The sequence below is a fragment of the Labeo rohita genome, chromosome 23, assembly GCF_022985175.1.
Source record: "Labeo rohita strain BAU-BD-2019 chromosome 23, IGBB_LRoh.1.0, whole genome shotgun sequence".
Taxonomy (NCBI): Eukaryota; Metazoa; Chordata; class Actinopteri; order Cypriniformes; family Cyprinidae; genus Labeo; species Labeo rohita.
In genome coordinates, this window is record NC_066891.1 from 24,741,875 (window position 1) to 24,760,624 (window position 18,750).

Sequence of the window (18,750 nt, forward strand, 5' to 3'; positions counted from 1 at the left end):
AGGTGGAGAGTCGCTCCATCTGTCTGTTTCACTCTTCGCCTGAGATGCCCTGAGCAAGAATTAGTTTTGAATGTATTAAATTTGGGTTACATTTGTCTCATGATCTCAGAGTAAGAGAGCTCTTCAACAAAAGATTTAATATTTATAGATGAATAATAAAAAGCCTGTTCTGCAGTGTGATTTAGCCTGCACTTTTCCTGTATGGAATAAGAGATAATGTACAGTAAGCCAGTTATTATTACAATAGAAAATTACCAGGGCCCTGACACAAAGCAATTTGTATATAAAATTAATAAAAAAAAAATACAGTACTTGTTAAATGTTTGAGGTCTTTTTTTTTTTTTTTTTAATAAATGTATACATTTAATGAGCAAGGATACATTACAATGATTAAAATGTTAACATTTTTTAATGGAAAAGTTCTCAAAGATTTCTTTCTTTCTTTTTTTAATCAAATGTAAATTCATGTCCCAGTCACATTTTCTTGGTTGAATATACATTATTTACACTATTAGAAAATAAATAAATAAATAAAAAGTAAAAAAGAAAATAATAATAATAATAAAAAAAAAAAAAAAAACATGTACATAATAATTACACACAGTACACACACATATATTAGGTAAACTTTTATTTTGTATGCAATTAATCTAATTTTTACGTTAACAATGTAATCAATATTCTGTTTATTAAAACCAAATATGAATCTCATCAGGTTCGTGTTTTAAAGCATTTTACATTTATTCCAAAATAATAACTGTAACAGTAACAATTTAAACAATATATTTTATTTGTGAACTTATGTTCAGCTATTCTTTTTAATAGTTAACTTTTAACTATTTTTGCATTTTTCAGATCATCAGTCATCAAAGCTTGGTAAATATTGGTCACAGGCACAAGAGATTTACTTTAAATTTCACCAAGCTGATTACTTACTGTTTTCATGCTATTTTCAAGAATGTGAGGCAGGATTTATCGCATGAGCCAATCACATCTGATCATAACCAGGCATATCCAGTCATGTCGCGATGGAGGCATTGCCTCCTCTCATGTGACTTTCCCCCGTTCATTTTTCTATTACCCCCCCACCAAACTTACCGCATGCTTTAGGGCATCTGTTAAAACTTAATGAGCTCAGGGGAGGCGAGAGAGACACGGACTCCTGCTGTAAATTTACCTGTTGGTGGCACTGTTGGACAGTTTCTTTAGAAGAAGTTATACACTTATGTAATGGTTTTGTTTTGTAATATTGGTGTCTTTTTCTCTTTCAATATTTTGTGGAGGACTGCCTTCCTTGGAGGAAATGCTTCTGATTCAAACAGAAGAGAGTTATTTTACATTTCACAATATTACATTTCTATATTTCATTACTGGCTTAAAATAACCTCCACAACCTTCAGTGTACACACAGAACTGGAGCAACAGATTAAAGGTTAATACAACATACTAATCAAGCCAGCTCTCCTCTGGAGTCGGCAGTCTGGTTGTTGACATTTCCTCTGATGCAGTTGGTATTTCACAACTCCTTCAGTGTAATAGAAGCTGATTGGAGGTCTGAACAGCTTTGCACTGCATAGCAGTTGTGTGTTTCACCTGCACTGTGGCGTTCAGCTGTTCAGCCGCTCTATTACTGCCCTCACGGGCCTCATAGACTGTCATTTAGGCATTTAAGTTTTTGTCAGTATCTGTCTCTGTCTCTCTCCTTCATATGCAAACACACTGCATTCATTTTTTTCTTCAGGGTAGGTGTATGGCGGGCATTCTGCCCAATGACAGATTAATTGGTTTGGAATAGTGCCACTCTCTAGGACTTGAGTTTGCCCTGTGTGTGTTTTCATGCAGAGCTGTGCCATCTGCCTCTGTGGCACTGCCATACTCATCAATATGCCCGTCATCCACACACACTGACATACCGTCCCCTGTTCGCTTGGCACAGGACTTTGTAAAACTCTCTCTAATGTCTCTTTGAGTAATGTATTATCGGCCATGTGTTTCTCATAATAAATGCTTTATTAGATGTGCCTGCCATTCCAGTTGCACACACTTATGGTTAGGGACTTCAACAAACCCCTAATGCTGAGTATTAAAATTTGGCAAGTAACTAATCCCACACATGAATGATACTTCAGATCTTTACGTTTGCATATGCATTTACATTTATTCATTTAGTGGATGCTTTTGTTGAAAATAACAAATAAAGAACATCAGTAACAGTTCTTACCTTGGTGGACAGTATAAACCTATGGAAACATAATTTCCTTTATATGGTTTGGCTCTTTGGACTTGGGCCAATAGGCAACACCTTAGTAATTACCCAGAATACACTAGCAACTGTAAAGCGGCACACTAAATGACACCCAGAACACCAAACAACACCCTAGTCACCACTCACTACACCCTAGCATTCACCTGAGAGTGCCTTACCAAACATGTAACAGCATGTTAAAAAACACTTAGCAACTATATAGCTACACCATAGTAATCAGTCATCATACCTAACAACACAATAGCAATACCCTAGCAACTACTTAAAACAACACACCAAACCATCCAGAAAACCTAACAACTGCATAGCAACGCCCTTAGCAATTACTCGGAACACCTAGCAACTCCATAAAGCAGCACAGTAAAAAAAAACACACAGAAAACCTAACAACTCCATAGCAACACCCTAGCAATTACTGACAGCACCTAGAAACTCCCTAGCAGCACCCTAGCAATCAGTCAGAACACCTAGCAACTACATAAAACAGCACACTAAAAACACTCAGAAACCCGAACAACTCAGTAGCAACACCCTAGCAACTCCTTAAAACTAGAGGTCGACCGATATCAGATTTTACCGATACTGATAACTAGGTTGGACCACACTGGCCGATACAGATTAATCAACTGATAGTTTTTAAAATGAATACTGAACTGAAAATAAATAGTGCTCTACTATTTAGAAAAAAAAGTAGCTTACTGAACCATACTTTGTAAATGAATAAAAATATGAATATTAATTATATATTGATTATTACAGTTAGTACACTGTTCATTAATGTTAACAAAAGCAACTAAACATTTTAAAATATATCAGTAAATGCTGAAATTAACTCTCTCTAACTCTTCTACAGCTTTTATCAATCTTAATGTTACAAATGGACTCATATTGTAAAGTGTTACCATTACATCAACAATCAAGTTAAAGATGGCTGTCTTTAAATATCTACACAGGCCACAGTATTGAAATTGCATACATATGGATATTATGTACTTTCACAATTTAACTGGTTCTATTCTAGAACATTTGTGGTTATCTAATCAAAATATTAAAATATGTTAGTCACACATTGGGCAAAAGTGCAGTGTCGCATCTAGAAGAACTCGCAGCTCTCCGGTATCACGCACACTGGACGCATCACGTTCAATTCAAGCGGTGGTGTACAAGACTTTATTTCATCATCAAATGGGCAAAAGTATACTGCTGTCCTTTCTCCATTAATGCGGCATCTAGTCAACAAATTCATAGATTAGTAATGACATGAAAACATGCACTACAGTATACTGTACACACTGTTTTGTTGTCAGTGTTTTAAATCCGCCTTTGAAGTGTCCCGCTCTGTGCAGTGCGCAGTGTCACGTGCTGTCAGTGATTCCCACCACTAGAGGCCGTTCTTGTGCTGTATAACAAAGACTATAGGGACTTTTCTGTATAATGATGACCTTCTCAGCCGCTCCAGCAACAGACCCAACCCGGAAAAAAACATTGGCATGGATTTTTGCCGATAACCGATAGTTCCGCCGATCAACTATCGGTGCCGATTAATCGGTCGACCTCTACTTAAAACACACCAAACCATCCAGAAAACTTAACAACTGCATAGCAACACCCTAGCAATCACGACAATACTTAGCAACTCCATAGCAACACCCTAGCAGTCAATCAGAACACCTAGCAACTACATAAAACAGCACACTTAAAAATATCACTTAGAAAATCTAAAAACTCCATAGCAACGCCCTAGCAATTACTCAGAACACCTAGTAACTCCATAAAGCAGCACACTAAAAAGAACATCAGTTCTTTAACATCATAACTCCATAGCAACATCCTAACAGTCACTGGCAACACCTAGCAACTCCATAGCAACACCCTAGCAATCAATCAGAACACTAGCAACTACATAAAACAGTACACTAAAAAAACACCCAAAAACCTAGCAACGCCCTAGCTATCACTCAGAACACCTGGCAACTCCATAGCAATGCCCTAGCAATCACTGACAACACAAAAAAACAACAACAGAAAAACTAGCAACACCTGAGCAATCACTCAGAACACCTAGCAACTCCATAGCAACACCCTAGCAATTACCCAGAACACCATATTAAAGCATGCTAAAACCAACCACATAGCAACGCCGTAGCAATCACCCATAATACCTTGGCAACCATAGAAAAAAAATGCTGAAATTGACTCTTTTAACTTTTAGCATTAGCAGCCACAGACCAAATGCTGTAACAATTACTCAAAATACCATAGTAACCACTAAAACAACTGAGAATGCCTACCAACTGCATAGCAACACCCTAGCAACATAAAATGCCCAAGCAACCACCCAAAACATGAAGTAAATTAAATACTCAGAACACCATAGCAACACACGTCACCATAGAATCACAGAGAATGTTTTTGCACAGGCAGTCACAGAAAATATATAAATCTCACTACAGAATCATGACGTATTGATGTAAGGTGAAGACAAGAGTTAAAAGTGAAAGGTGAAAAGAAGAGTCTGATGTCAGTCTGTCTGTTTTTTGCGCTCTTTGTGCTGTCAGTCTCTGTCGATACACTGACATGTTTTTGTTTGCCTCCTCAGCTGCTGGGTTTCATCTACGCCTGCTACGTCATCAGTGTCATCACAGAGGAGGAGGACAGCTGTGAGTATCTTCTCTTATCTCGTATCATGCCCATCTGTCTGCTTGGCGGTGATTCTGCTGGTGTGGAGGGCTGATGTCTGTCTCCTCAGGTCAAAAAGTGTGTGTGTCTGATAAGAGAAAAATGCCAGGTCTGTCCAAACAACACATTCTTTCCCTTGTTTATGTGTCCAAAACAGACACTATCTATTTTATTAAAGAAATCTGTCTGTCTGATTGTAGACTTACATAAACATTCTGGAGATGATGGCTCTGTGTCCTTCTGGCTTTGTCTTGTGAGAATATATCTAAACCATATGAATTATCAATGTTAAAGAATATGAAATATTGATGTAAAACCCATTTTTTTGATCCATGGGAAATGGAGCACACTGCTCACATTTTGTGAGAGACCCTGCATTACTCAACTCAGTTTGTAAAATGGTGTTTTTGTAAGTGTGAGTAGAAGTTTAAGTGGATTTCAATTTGTAAGTACTTTTTTGCCACAAATACACAATGGAAACACGTGCATCTACTTACATTTTGGCAAAACTCTAAAAACGCACCTATACATATAATTTACTATAGTTCTATCATGACAACTCTCTGAAGATTTTTAGCATGGAAATGGATATGACAATGTTAATGTATTTGGTCTTGGCGGAATAGATTTGCTACGCTGCTGTTGTTGGTTATTGCTGTTGTAAATTATTGCTGCTGCTGTAAAGCAAGTACAGGATCTCGCTACTCCCAATACATACATTGATACAGTGCAGTGAGTATTTAAGACATAATGCTGCTGCACAAATAGCATATACAATAACCCATAGCCAATCTATACAGGTGGAGCTGGGGAAGTGAAGGGCTTTAGAGGAACTCTAAAAGCGCACTGCGAAATGCTCTGGTGAATGCTAACCAGCCATGTAAAGCATTGAGCTCATTGGCTGCGTATGCAACATGAACCAATCAGCTTGTGGCAAGTAATTTAACGCTATGAATATTATCAGTTTATGTTAACGACCAAGCAGACGTTTACTGCCAAATGGCAAAACTTGCCATTTTTCATCTGAAATTAACTTTAGTGGCAGTAAAACAACTTTTAAAACACAACTTTTATTCCTTTTCACTAGGAATATCATGGTATATTGTCTTGATATTATCGTGGTCACATGGCAAAATGAAATGATAGGTCTTCCGGGCAAAAAGTGTAGTTTTTAACATATATATTTAAACTTCTTATTCTAACATAAAAGGTATTTAAAGTTGTGTTTTGGACCATTATGCTTTGGCATAGTGTCTGTCAAACGAACTAAAACCGAAAGCACAAAATGGCTTAATACCTTCATTAAGGCTGTGTTTCAAAGAGAAGCGTGTATTTTGTTCAGGTGACTAGCTCGTGATTTGTGTTTTCCACGTCTCAGAACATCTCCGTTCACAGTGAATGAATGCAGTGGACTCGTTATGCTTTTTTTTCATGGCAGATAATTAAAACATTTAACTAGATTTGTAGTGAGATGCATTTTTGTAAGCCTGTTTTCACTGAAGCTGGAGTTTTCTGTCAAATAAAAGCTCTACTGTCATTTCCGTCAAAATAAAAGCTTAAAAATGCTGTATGAATTGCTGACAGCTAGTGATTTAAGTGGGTAACATTACTGCAGGTCCAAATTCAAAATATCTCTTTCAAGTGTAGAAATTAGGAAAGAAGTATTGTAACTTACTGTGGTGTAAAGCTATTATAATATCTATATTCATTTTCATTTATTTTACAGTGCAATTGTTTTACAAATATATGGCTATTACTGTCATAGGAGTAACAATAATATAAAATTGTTATTATTATTATTTTCTAATTTATTTGGCTTCCTAAAACACCATTGTGAATGTAATTTAGACGGAGACAGTATACCACAAATAAAAAGAGGGTTTAGTCCCTGTAAAAGTTCAGGGTACAAATCAATTCACTAAATTTTTCTGACTTAAATTTTCTTAAGAACATGAATTGGAGCTCTTATTTTGAACTCTCAAAGTGCATTAGATAGAAGGATTCAACTTCAAAATGTACAGTTTTTTTTTTCAAGTCTTCATTTATCTTTTTTTTTTAAATATCACAATAATATTATATCATGGACTTTATATTATGATATTATCATATCGTGAGATTTTGATATTGTTACATCCCTACTTTTCACACAAATTTTGATTACATTGGCTTTATTGATTAATAAAGACTTGTTTTGCACATTTACCGTAGTGCATGATTGGCAAAATTATATATTTTGATGTATGCATCATATAACCAGTCCATATGAATGGCTTTTCTGACATGGTAAACTTGCTCTGTAGGGCACCCGGTACAGCGAAGCCCTTGTGATGCTGTGTGGCTTTTCGAAATCTGTAAAACACGAGTTATAATAAAATACCTCAAAGACTTGTAGAAGCAAGCTCAAATAGCATGTTTGCACCCGCAAATGAATTTTTTATCCCAAGTTTGCTTTTTTAACATTATCAGTTAGATTTAAGGTCAGGTTTAGTGTTGGTGGTAACTTTTATGTTCAAAGTTGACAGAGCATTACCTTTCAGTGCCATTCACCCAGACATTTTATTTCAAAACTGCCCCGATAACATACAAGAAGCAGTGTAATAAAATGTTGCCACACTCATCAGTTACATTCATCTGTTTTAAATGAAAGCGAAAGCACTTTTAGTGCCAATCAAAGGATATTTCAGTTTGAAAATGTCATAAAACTTGCAAGAAGCAACCTAATATTATTTTTTAGAACTATCACCACAGGCACATTTTTCCAGTGAGCCTGGGTTGTGTGTTTGTGTGGGAAATCTGAATGTACGTGTATAAGATTCTTGGAAGATGCCAGTAGGAACAAAGTCAGCCAATCAGATTAGAGTTTGCCAGATTAAGAAAGCACTTGCCAGTGTTGTGTAGATAATGTTAGCAGTAATTGGTGGCTGTTTTATTTTGGAATTCTTACTTCTTTGGAATTTCGTTCTTGAATTTAATAGGTCCAAAGGAATTCACTTGAGTTTCAAAATATTGTTCAGAGTTCATATACACAGCAATTATTTGCTCTCGGCGGAATAGGCTTTAACAATCTTACTAAATTGGGAGCGTACCAGAGTGAAGCCCAAGGGATGAGATAAGCCATTGCCATGTTTGTATAGGTCAAACACCACTCCGCTGACTGTTAATGTTTTCCCCTCTTCCAAAAAAGTAGGGAATGCTGTTTTTACATTTACTACTGCTCAACATTCCCTGGAGGAAAGCAGGAGGGATTAGATTGCAGAAAATTGTTCAGCTTTTATCTTTCATCCTTTACTGTCATTTCTTATTTGCCTTTGTTTTCTGATGCCCTTAGAGTGCCGACGGTCATGTAGGATGGGCGGTGTGTTCGTGTTTTATAGTGTACATGTGCTCGGATGAACTCTATATTTATGCTCTGTATCAATTTACCAACATCAAAGTGATTGTAAGTGCGCAGAGAGAAAGTTTTATTGCTCCGAGGTTGCTTCATAGCCCAGGAGATTTAAAGAGCGCATGAAATCAAAATGTCCGTTTGGTGGCTTTCATGCCTGTTAACTTTTAGCACATTAAAACCTTTGGAAATTATAATCTTCTCTTCTGGATTGAAGATATATAAAGACACAGTCTTAAATTTTTGTCCAATTAAATGCTTTCTAGAATGGGAACACTTTTTAACTGATCAGCAATAGCAAGTAGCGAAACATAGTTTACCTTAACAGTTTAGTTCATTCAAAAATGCAAGTTCTGTCGTTAATTACTCACCTTCGTATCGTTTAAAACCTTTAAAAACCTTTGTTCTTCTTCAGAACACAAATTAAGATATTTTTAATGATGCCAGAGCAGGGCTGTAAGTTAGACAAGAATATCTCCGATTGAGCGATTGAGGTGTTGTGTTGCTGGATGTAATAATGAACATAGTGGTCGTCATTTACTCCCGACATCTGAGCTGCTGAAGATGCAGTGGATTACATTTGTTTGTGAAGGGAATGCGCCTCCCGATCTACATATATCCGTTTATGTTCACGCGAATCATTCGTGATCCAGCTTCACTTACAGCAGAAATGATTATAAGGGTTTTTTTAGGAATCTTTGCGATTGCCTTTCCTAATAAAGTGCTAGTTAGCAAGATCAGCGGCTAAATGCAGCTAAAGTAAACAGGCTCGTCTTTCCACAGAGAGTAGAGAGGGGCGGGGCGAGCAGAGCTCATTTGCATTTAAAGCAGCCTCGACCAGAATGAGATGATTTTTGCAGAGCTGATTTTGGCAAGGTAAAAAGGGTGTTGTTTTACACAACCATTGAGAATTTTTAACCAAAGTATATTATAGACTTTTCATTAAGACCCTAAAGAATCATATCAACTTGTGGAAAATGGGCATCTGATGACCCCTTTAAAGCATTATTTAATGAAATATGCACTAATTTGCATACTTTCTAGTACAAAAATCAAAACACTGGATGAAGCCAGTTTCAAAATTCTTTTTTTTTTTTTTTTTTTTTTTTTTGACCAATATATTTTTCACAATTTTTTGGAATAAAATGTATATAATCAAGCAAATTATATATGAACAAATCCCTCTGTAAAAACCTTCAGAATATAGACAGGAATAAAAATGTTAAGTTTGGTCTGTGTAAGTGCTACTGAAGTGGCTCAGTAAAAAAAAAAAAGAAAAAGCTCATTTTGTGGAAAAAGCCTTTAAAAATGTGTATTATAATTGAAATCTATTGACCCAAAATATAAAGTGCTATAAAATAAACACTTAACTGTGTCTTTAGGATGTTTTCTTTCCACTAGTCTGAAAAAACACTTTCTACTTTTCCACACTTTCCATGTTTTCTTTCCACTAGTCATGAAAAACCAAAAAGCCCAAAATCTCAAACTTGACAGGTACATGAAAAAAAATGTTTTTGACTGCATTGTCTTCCCTTAAACACCAGCTTCACCTCAGACACCGTACTTCTCCTAAAATATGTATTTAGGTATCTAAGGAGATGATTGTTGACTTGTGGTTGAATTTGTAGGCTAAAGCACTTTTTTCTTTCCTCGTGTTGCATTGCCATTGGATGTACAGAGATGTGTTTTGTGTGTGTGTGTGTGTGTGTGTGTGTAAGCAGCCCAGTGGGTCTATTTTCTATCATGCAAAGCTGTGTGTGGTTCATTTACACGCTCATTTGAAGTGGAGGATTTAATTTCTCCACTGCTCTTCTTAGCCTCTGAAGTTTCCCTCTGTCTGTCTCTTTTTCCTACTCACTCTCTCTTTCTCTCTCTCTCTCTACAGGTGATTTGAATAATAATGTGTCAGGCTTCATTTTTATCCATGAATTCTTCTTCTGCCTTGTCCGCCCTTCCTTCTCATCTCTCTGGCTCTTTCTTTCTGTTTTAAATGACTTGCATCCATAATTAGTTTGTAGTCGCGGTCCCACTGTTATCGCTGGCTCATTAAAAGCAGCAGCAGTCACTTCGCTGCGGTGTGAATCTAATCTAATCACAGCGGACAGACCGGCCCCACCACCAGCTCCGGGGATGCGTGGGCTCTTGGGTTCTGATCTAAGCTCGGATTCTCTCTCAGACCTGTCTTTACCAAACGCAAACCGCAAACCTGGCTTCACATCAGAGACGGGAACGGCAGAGAGAGAATGTGTGTGGGACCTCGAGTGTCTGGTTGGTTATCAGCGCTGAGCAGATTCCTATGCAGACTCAAAAAAGAGCTGCTTTTTATGAAAGTGGGTCAAAATAGTCTAGAGCTGAATGTTAGCGTGAGCGTTTCCCAAATGTATGTGTCTTACATTATGCAGGGAGAGAGACAGGTAAAAGCAGAGGAGAGAGACGGGGGCATCAGAGAGGCGCACACACACGGTTTAGAGGCAAAGAGAATTTTTAATGTGAGCTCGAGTCGTTTTATTGCGTGAGCTCTGTGATTTCTACCTGTGATGCAAGGCCAAGCTGACACTGTTTAGACTCCTCTGCTGTACACTATATATTACAGACACCTGTTATTTTTATATAAAGATGATTCAAGTTACCTCAGACTAACTCTAACCTAAAAAAGTCTTTTTCAGGGGCTTTAGTCAGAGTAGATGCTATATTTAATTTAAAGTGAGTGAAAAGATGGTTATAAGAGATGGACATCTAGTTTGTTCAGTAGGTTCTGTGGTGGATCCATTCATTGGTGAATATTTTAGTGCCATCTATCCAGGGCCCAATGATTTCCACGACGCGGAAAAGTCATAAAAATAGAATTTACTGTATAGCATGGAATGTCACTGAATTTGACAAATTTTGGATGAATAAATCAAAAGTAGACGACGCTAGGGACGCTATTTTAGAGTATTTTAGTTATTATTTTTAGTTTTATTATTTAGAGTTAGAGTATTTTACATATTTTTTGAGGAAAAAAAACCTACTGTCATATCATACACACACAAACAAAACTCTTCATGCCAACCTGTCAAAATAAAATTATGTTATTAAATATATTACTTTTGTACAATAGGAATTTTTTTAGGAATCTTTGCGATTGCCTTTCCTAATAAAGTGCTAGTTAGCAAGATTAGCGGCTAAATGCAGCTAAAGTAAACAGGCTCGTCTTTCCACAGAGAGAAGAGAGGGGTGGGGCGAGCAGAGCTCATTTGCATTTAAAGCAGCCTCGACCAGAATGAGATGATTTTTGCAGAGCTGATTTTGACATGATAAAAAGGGTGTTGTTTTACACTACCACTGAGAATTTTTAACCAAAGTATATTGTAGACTTTTCATTAAGACCCTAAAGAATCATATCAACTTGTGGAAAATGGGCATCCGATGACCCCTTTAAGGCATTATTTAATGAAATATGCACTAATTTGCATACTTTCTAGTACAAAAATCAAAACACACACAAACAAAACTCTTCATGCCAACCTGTCAAAAATAAAATTATGTTATTAAATATATTACTTTTGTACAATAGAATGCACGTCTTAATCTAAAGGTGCGTTCACACCAGACACGAATGAAGTGTTAAGCGCAAGTGATTTACATGTTAAGTCAATGCAAAGACGCAATAGACATCCTGCGGCGCGATTCACGCAAATGAGGTGGCACAAATTGAGCGTTTCATGCAAGCTGAAAAATCTGAACTTTGGCGAATATTCGCGCTACGTTTAACCAATCAGGAGCTTGCTCTAGTAGTGACGTGATTACGACGTAGCGAGCGGAGGCAGAAATCCGAAACAACAATGGAGGACAAGAAACAGGAATAAAAATTTTATAGAAACAGGAATAAAAAGGATCTTGCTTGGAAGAAAGTGAGTGAGGAGGTCGGACAATCTTTACTCAATTTGAGCTAACGTTATATATATACATATTGAGACTACAAGCTAGCTAAAGCCAGCAAATTGAGCTTATTCGTTGTGTTTTACAACTACTGTCCCGCTGACAAAATCCATGTCTGCCATTTTGCAACGAGATTGGAGCCGCCTGGCAGAAGCCCCTCTGTTGACGTGAATTTGCGTCTGTTGTGAAGTGAATTTCACGCGTGAATGAAGCGAGTAAACTCCAAATGTTCAAGCGTCCAACTATGCACGAATAGCGCAATTTATTCGCGCAATTCACATCTGGTGTGAACGCACCACAATAATACTACTAATAAAATTATGAAAACCTTTTTTTTTTTAAGGAATAATCACCATTTTTCTTCCATATTTTAACATGCCATCAATTTGTTTGGCACAAAATATTAAAGGTTTAATTTTGGATTACCATTGGATTACAAGATAAATTAATGGTTTATGACTTTATACATCGTAAAATAAAAGGTATTTCATAGGGGTCTAAAAAATGTTAATTAAACTGCTGTTAAATTGTATAAGGTTCATGATTTCAAGACATGATTTTAATGAATAAACTTTAACCATTAAAATGTATGGAAGCCCATTTCCGCCACTGAATATAAAATAAAAAAGGAAATTGCGACTTTTTATCTCACAATTCTGACATTTTTTTCTTGCAATTTTAAGTTTACATCTCACAAGTCTGACTTTTTTCTCAGACTGTGAGATATAAACACAATTGCGAGTTATAAAGTCAGAATTGATAGATATAAAATCAGAATTGCAGGATATAAACTGCGAGAAATAAGGTCACAATTGCGAGATATGAACTGGGAATTCTGACTTTTTTTCTCAGAATTATGAGATACAAACTCGCAATTGCGAGTTATAAAGTCCAGTTCTGAGGACAAAAAAAGACTGGTATGTTCACAGAGTTGCAAGTTTATATCTCAGTATATCAATTCTGACTTAACAACTAGCAATTGCGAGTTTATATCACACAATTCTGACTTCATTTCTCAGAATTACAACTTTATGTCTCGGAATTCTGATTTATAACTTGAATTGCGACTTTATATTATGCAGTTGCGACTTTATTTTTCAGAATTGCAAGTTTATATCACACAATTCTGAGAAAAAAGTCAGAATTGTGAAAAAAGTCGCAATAACCTTTTTTTTAATTGTTTTATTCTGTGGCGGAAACGGGCTTCCATAAAAATGGGAAAAAACTGGGAAAAAATGTAATGGAAAAAAAATGGAATTCTGTTCTTATATAACATTGGCTGATATACTGTAGTTTGGATTCAGTAAGATTATTTGCAAAGAAGGTAATACTTTCATTAAGTAAGGATGCATTCAGCTGATAAACAGTGACAAAGAGTTTTTATATTTGTTGGCTGATATTTGCTTATCTACTGTTTTCCCGTCCCCTCAGTTCAAGTTCATCTTTAATATAAGCATATAATTTTAATTAATTACTTTTTCATGCTGTACATTATAATCTTCTGATGCCTAAATTCAAATATAATGTTATAAATATAAATATATAATATTTATAGTTTTTAGTGTTTCATTGTTTTCATCTCTTTCTCCAAACTAGTTTAAAAAGTATACATTTTAATATCATTTAGCAATTACTTGCCATAACATGAAAATCCTATATCCCTGGACAATATAGGCAGCTGACTACTGCAAAAGCGTTCTCTGGGGCGACACAGGGCTCAGATCTGCATACATTGAGACATACACTCAACTTCTCTCACCCAACTGAGGCATTTTTACAGCATTGTGACTGCTATTCGTTCCACCCACCTCTCTTTTGAGAATGAATTGCGTCCTAACGGGTAACTACTTCTGAAACAGTTGTACTACAGTTCCCTGCCTCCTCTCACTTCAGATTAATTTGTCTATATGGCACATTCTCCACCACAGAAGCAGTCTGCACATGAAAAGAAGTCCTTTAGCCAATATAGTTAATCATGTCTCGCAATTTTCCCTAGCTGCTAGAATGTATGCAGTGACAGTTTGCAAATGTTGCTTTTAATTATTAAAAATTTAAATGAATTCATTTTCTCATTAATTTAATTCTGTTATTAAATTTTTGTAGTGTAGTACATTTTCTTATTTGAAATTAATAATTAATATTTATTAGGTCATTTTAAATTAATGTTTTAGTGTTTTGGGCTGATGCTGAAAGGTGGATGTAGATGAGCAGAATCTTATAGATGAGTGGTTTGGTTCTTTAAGAATCTGCTGAAAACACATCTCTTCTATCATTATTTGACCCTCTAACTTTAGCACTCTCTTCTAATTCTATACTTTATGTATATAAAAAAAAACTTGCTCTTTTAGACTTATACTCATTTACTTACTGCTTTTCTTTAAAAAAAACACTAGCCTCTGTTCTTTTTGTATTCTATTTTTTTCTCTTTATTTATTATAAAATTAACAAAAAGAAAAAAAAGAATACCTTTAACACTAGCTTGCTTTTTCTTTTTTTATTCCATCAGTTTTCTTTTTATTTATTATATAATTTAAAAAAAAAACCTTGCTACATGTACTGGCTAACTGAGACTTGTATTAGCGCTTGCATATTATTGCTCTTTTGTTGATATTGATTGCTTCCATTGTCCTCTTTTGTAAGTCGCTTTGGATAAAAGCGTCAGCTAAACGTCTAAATGTAAATGCTCTGGAAGTGTTTCATACTTCAAAATTTACTTAAAGGAACAGTTCACCCAAAAATGAAAATTCTGTTATCAGTTTCTCACCCTCATGTCGTTCCAAACCCATTACATTTTTAAGACCTGTTTGAGCTTCCGTGTTTACTGTATATGATTTGCTGTATGTATGCACTCTAAAAGCTGCTGGGTTAAAAACAACCTAGCGCTGGATAAAATATGGACATACCCAGTGATTGGGTTGTTTTGACCCAGCGGTTGGGTTAAATGTTTAACCCAACCTTCTGGGTAGTAACCCAATCGCTGGGTCCATATTTTACCCAGCGCTAGGTTGTTTTTAACCCAGCTGTTTTTAGTGTGTGTGTAGATCATTGTTTAAATGTAAATAAAACTAAATTTATTCATTATATAAAGAGATTGTGTCTCTTCACAAGATTTGAATCAAACCATTTGATTCACATTTAAATAATGCATTTATGATCTTTTTGCATCTGGAAGTTTTGGTTATTTGAAATTTAAATAGAAGAACAAGAAACCTCTTAGGTTATATTAAAAATATCTGAATTTGTGTTTTGAAGATTAACAAAAGTCTTATGAGTTTGGAACGACATGAGGTTAAGTAAATGATGATCGTTTCATTTATGGGTGAACCCAGTAAACAAGTCTTAAAGGGGACATAGGATGCAAAATTCACTTTTACATGTTGTTTGCATATAAATTAGTAGTGTGTAGACACAACCACCCTACAATGATGATAAATCCATTTGCTGCTTTTTTTTAATCCCCAAAAACTTAAACAGTCTCAATTATCAAGCCATTTTTATTGTCTGTGCAGTATGATGTCATATTGCTCAGGCCCCGCCCACAATCGCTGTCAGACTGTCCCATATTAGCATATTTATGCCTTTAGCTAGATGTACTCTATCCACCATTTTCTCTGTGCTCGAGCAGCTGTAGCATCAATGTCTCGTATGCAATGCAGGTGTTTTGCAGTTGGATGTAAAAGTGTACATAAGAGTCTTCATTTTCTCCCAACATTGGAGTCAAGCAGCAGATTAGATTTGTTCTTGATCAGTGTTAATTTCGTTGACGAAGACTATGACGAAAAATATTCGTCAACGAACATTTTTTACAGACGAAAACTAAATAAAAACTAAATAAAAAGTCAGATATGATGACAAAGACGATGACGAAATTCAACTGACACTTTAGTCAACGAATAAAAACGAGAGGAAAATGTTGGGGCGGGACGAATGGAGAAGAGATCCAATAAGAACTACCCTTTTGTGGGGAAATCCAATCAGAGCGAATCTTTTGAGGGCAGGTTGATCTTGGCAAAGCCATTTTCAAAAGCCGCGGTTTTCAAGTTATGAGGACGTTTGTTATACATTATATTTAGTTATACATTATACTTGGTTGCACAGTCTTGGTTACAAAGCTTTGGTTAATTTAAGCTGACTTTTCTCGTTAGCAACACGCTAACGTTTTGTGCACGCGGTCCGAGGGCAGCGGTATGTCTCATGAACAGACAGACAGACAGACAGAAATGTCAGAGCTTGGTCTAGGATGTCATATGCGTTTCATATAATTCAGGGACAATGCATATCTTTTTCAGGGAGCATGTATATTTTTGTGAAAAAGACTCATGTTTTTGACATTTAATAAAATAAATGTTTTTTATTACAACAATTAGATATTGCCTGTATTCTCTATATGCTTCCGTATATTGTAATATACTTACAATTACGTGAATTATGGAGAAAAATCTGCTAATATTTGGTCTACTAAAACTAGACTAAGACTAAAAGACTTAAGACTAAACTAAGACTAAAACTCTTATGATATTTAGTCAACTAAACTAGACTAAGACTAAAAGATTTCAGATGACTAAAATAGGACTAAAACTAAATGGTGTATTATTCCAAAGACTAAGACTAAATCAGAATTTGCTGTCAAAATTAACACTGTTCTTGATGATAATGTGTCACCGAATACACAAAAAAATGGAAGAGGGGGTGGAGTGAGCGGTAGCTCATTATCATTTAAAGAGACATGCAATGAAACAGGTCTTTGTGAACAGAGCTTTTTTTAATAAGGTAAAAAGTTGTTTTACACGACCATTGATGAATTTTAATTTAAGTATTAACCAGACATTTCATGAAGACCCTAAAAAAGCATACCAACATGTGGAAAATGGGCATCCGATGTCCCCTTTAAAGTATGAAGTATGTGTGAAGTTGTCCATTTACTCACATTAGGAATACCTTCCTTCCCAGCATTCCACACATAGCAGCGCCTCTCATGGTCTCTGGAGCTCTACGGATCCTGCAAACACTAATGACACATTATGAGCTCAGAGCCTGTTGTTTGATAAACAAACCAGCCCTGCTATTTTCAGGCCTGCTGTATGTTTAATGTGCGTGAACATGGAGGTGAAATTGCTCCTGAGATTGTAGTCTGTTGCGGTTTTATGGATTGACTGAAAGGTTTGTTTGTGCTTTCACAGCTAAAACACATGTTCGCTTACAGCAACTATACGCTAAAATAAGTGCTGCAAGCCATTTTTATTAGCGTCTAGCTAAAGCCATTACCTTCATTATTGAACAAATTTCTTTGTATAGAAAACAATGACCATTTGTGTTCACAATAGAAAGTAAGTAAAATGAGATCGGGTGAATAAAAGATGGCAATTTCAGTTTATGAGTAAACTATCTTTAACTCACATAGTGGAATGGGTTGTAAGTAACACAGCTGCATGTTTCAAAACTCCCAGTAGAAATCATACACCACTTGGGCACATTTGCACATGTATTTTCAACATACTGTGCTTTGGGGCTCAGACTAATCTCACATACTTATTTATATTTAAAATAGGTGGTATTGGAATTGGGACGCAGGGACAGGCTATCCCTCTTTTTTTGTTGTATATAAGTTAGGAATGAGAGAGTGTGTGTGTGTCTGTATTCTCGGTGTGTGGAGTCTATCACACTGGGCTGAATGAGGCCAGACATCTGATAATGAAAATCACTCATTCAGAAACCTGTTATTCATTCCTCTGTGTGTGTCTGTGAGAGTAAAGTCGAACAGAGCTTTGTACAGATACAGAGAAAAAACTTGCCAAACTTGGATGAATGTGTGAATGTGTTTTTACGTCTCATACGTACACACTGTTCATTGTTAATAATTATGTCTGATTTGTGTAATGAAAAGTGTCATAGTCAATGTTCCAGTGTTAATGTTCACATTATTTATATTTCTGTCATGCATTATGTCTGTTCGTGGTTTTTACATCTAGTGATTATCATTTCATGTTTCATTTGTACTCTTCATGGCTCATTTTCTTGTTTCATTTCTTTCATTCTTTAATTTCATCTTTTGTTTGGTTTTCAGTTGATTTTATTGGTGGATTTGACCCATTCCCACTCTACCATGTCAATGAGAAACCATCTCATCTTCTGTTAAAGCCCGTGCATCAGTAAGTACCTGTGTGTGTGTGTGTGTGTGTGTGTGTGTGTGTCTGTATATATGTGTGGGAACAGGTATGTGCCATTTGCAAGCAAAATTTGACAAAATCTCCCATTGGGGACATTCAGATTCGTTCACTTCCAGAATTAAAAAAGGGCATGTCTGACATGTATATATTGCCATTATTATGTAATCAAAATGAAAATTATTATTGCTGGTCTTCAATGATAATGTCAAGTCACTTTAATGTATTTGCACCAAAAAATGATAAGAATTTATGCTGATATCGTCCAAAACCACACTTTGCCAGGGGTGTTTCTAAACTTTTGGAGGGCAGTGTACTTTTTAACCACAAATGAT

At 35.9% G+C, this 18,750-nt stretch overlaps 1 protein-coding gene across 2 annotated transcripts in view; it reads left to right on the forward strand.

Annotated features, from left to right (window-relative positions):
• nkain4 (sodium/potassium transporting ATPase interacting 4) overlaps nucleotides 1-18,750 on the forward strand; it is an 86,162-nt gene that overhangs the window by 58,440 nt on the left and 8,972 nt on the right. Inside the window, exons 5-6 of one of the 2 annotated variants that reach the window (XM_051096314.1) lie at nucleotides 4,866-4,926; nucleotides 18,316-18,400. In XM_051096314.1, the coding sequence (XP_050952271.1) occupies nucleotides 4,866-4,926; nucleotides 18,316-18,400 (146 nt within the window). The remainder of the gene's footprint in view (nucleotides 1-4,865; nucleotides 4,927-18,315; nucleotides 18,401-18,750) is intronic. The other variant, XM_051096315.1, reaches the window with a different exon arrangement.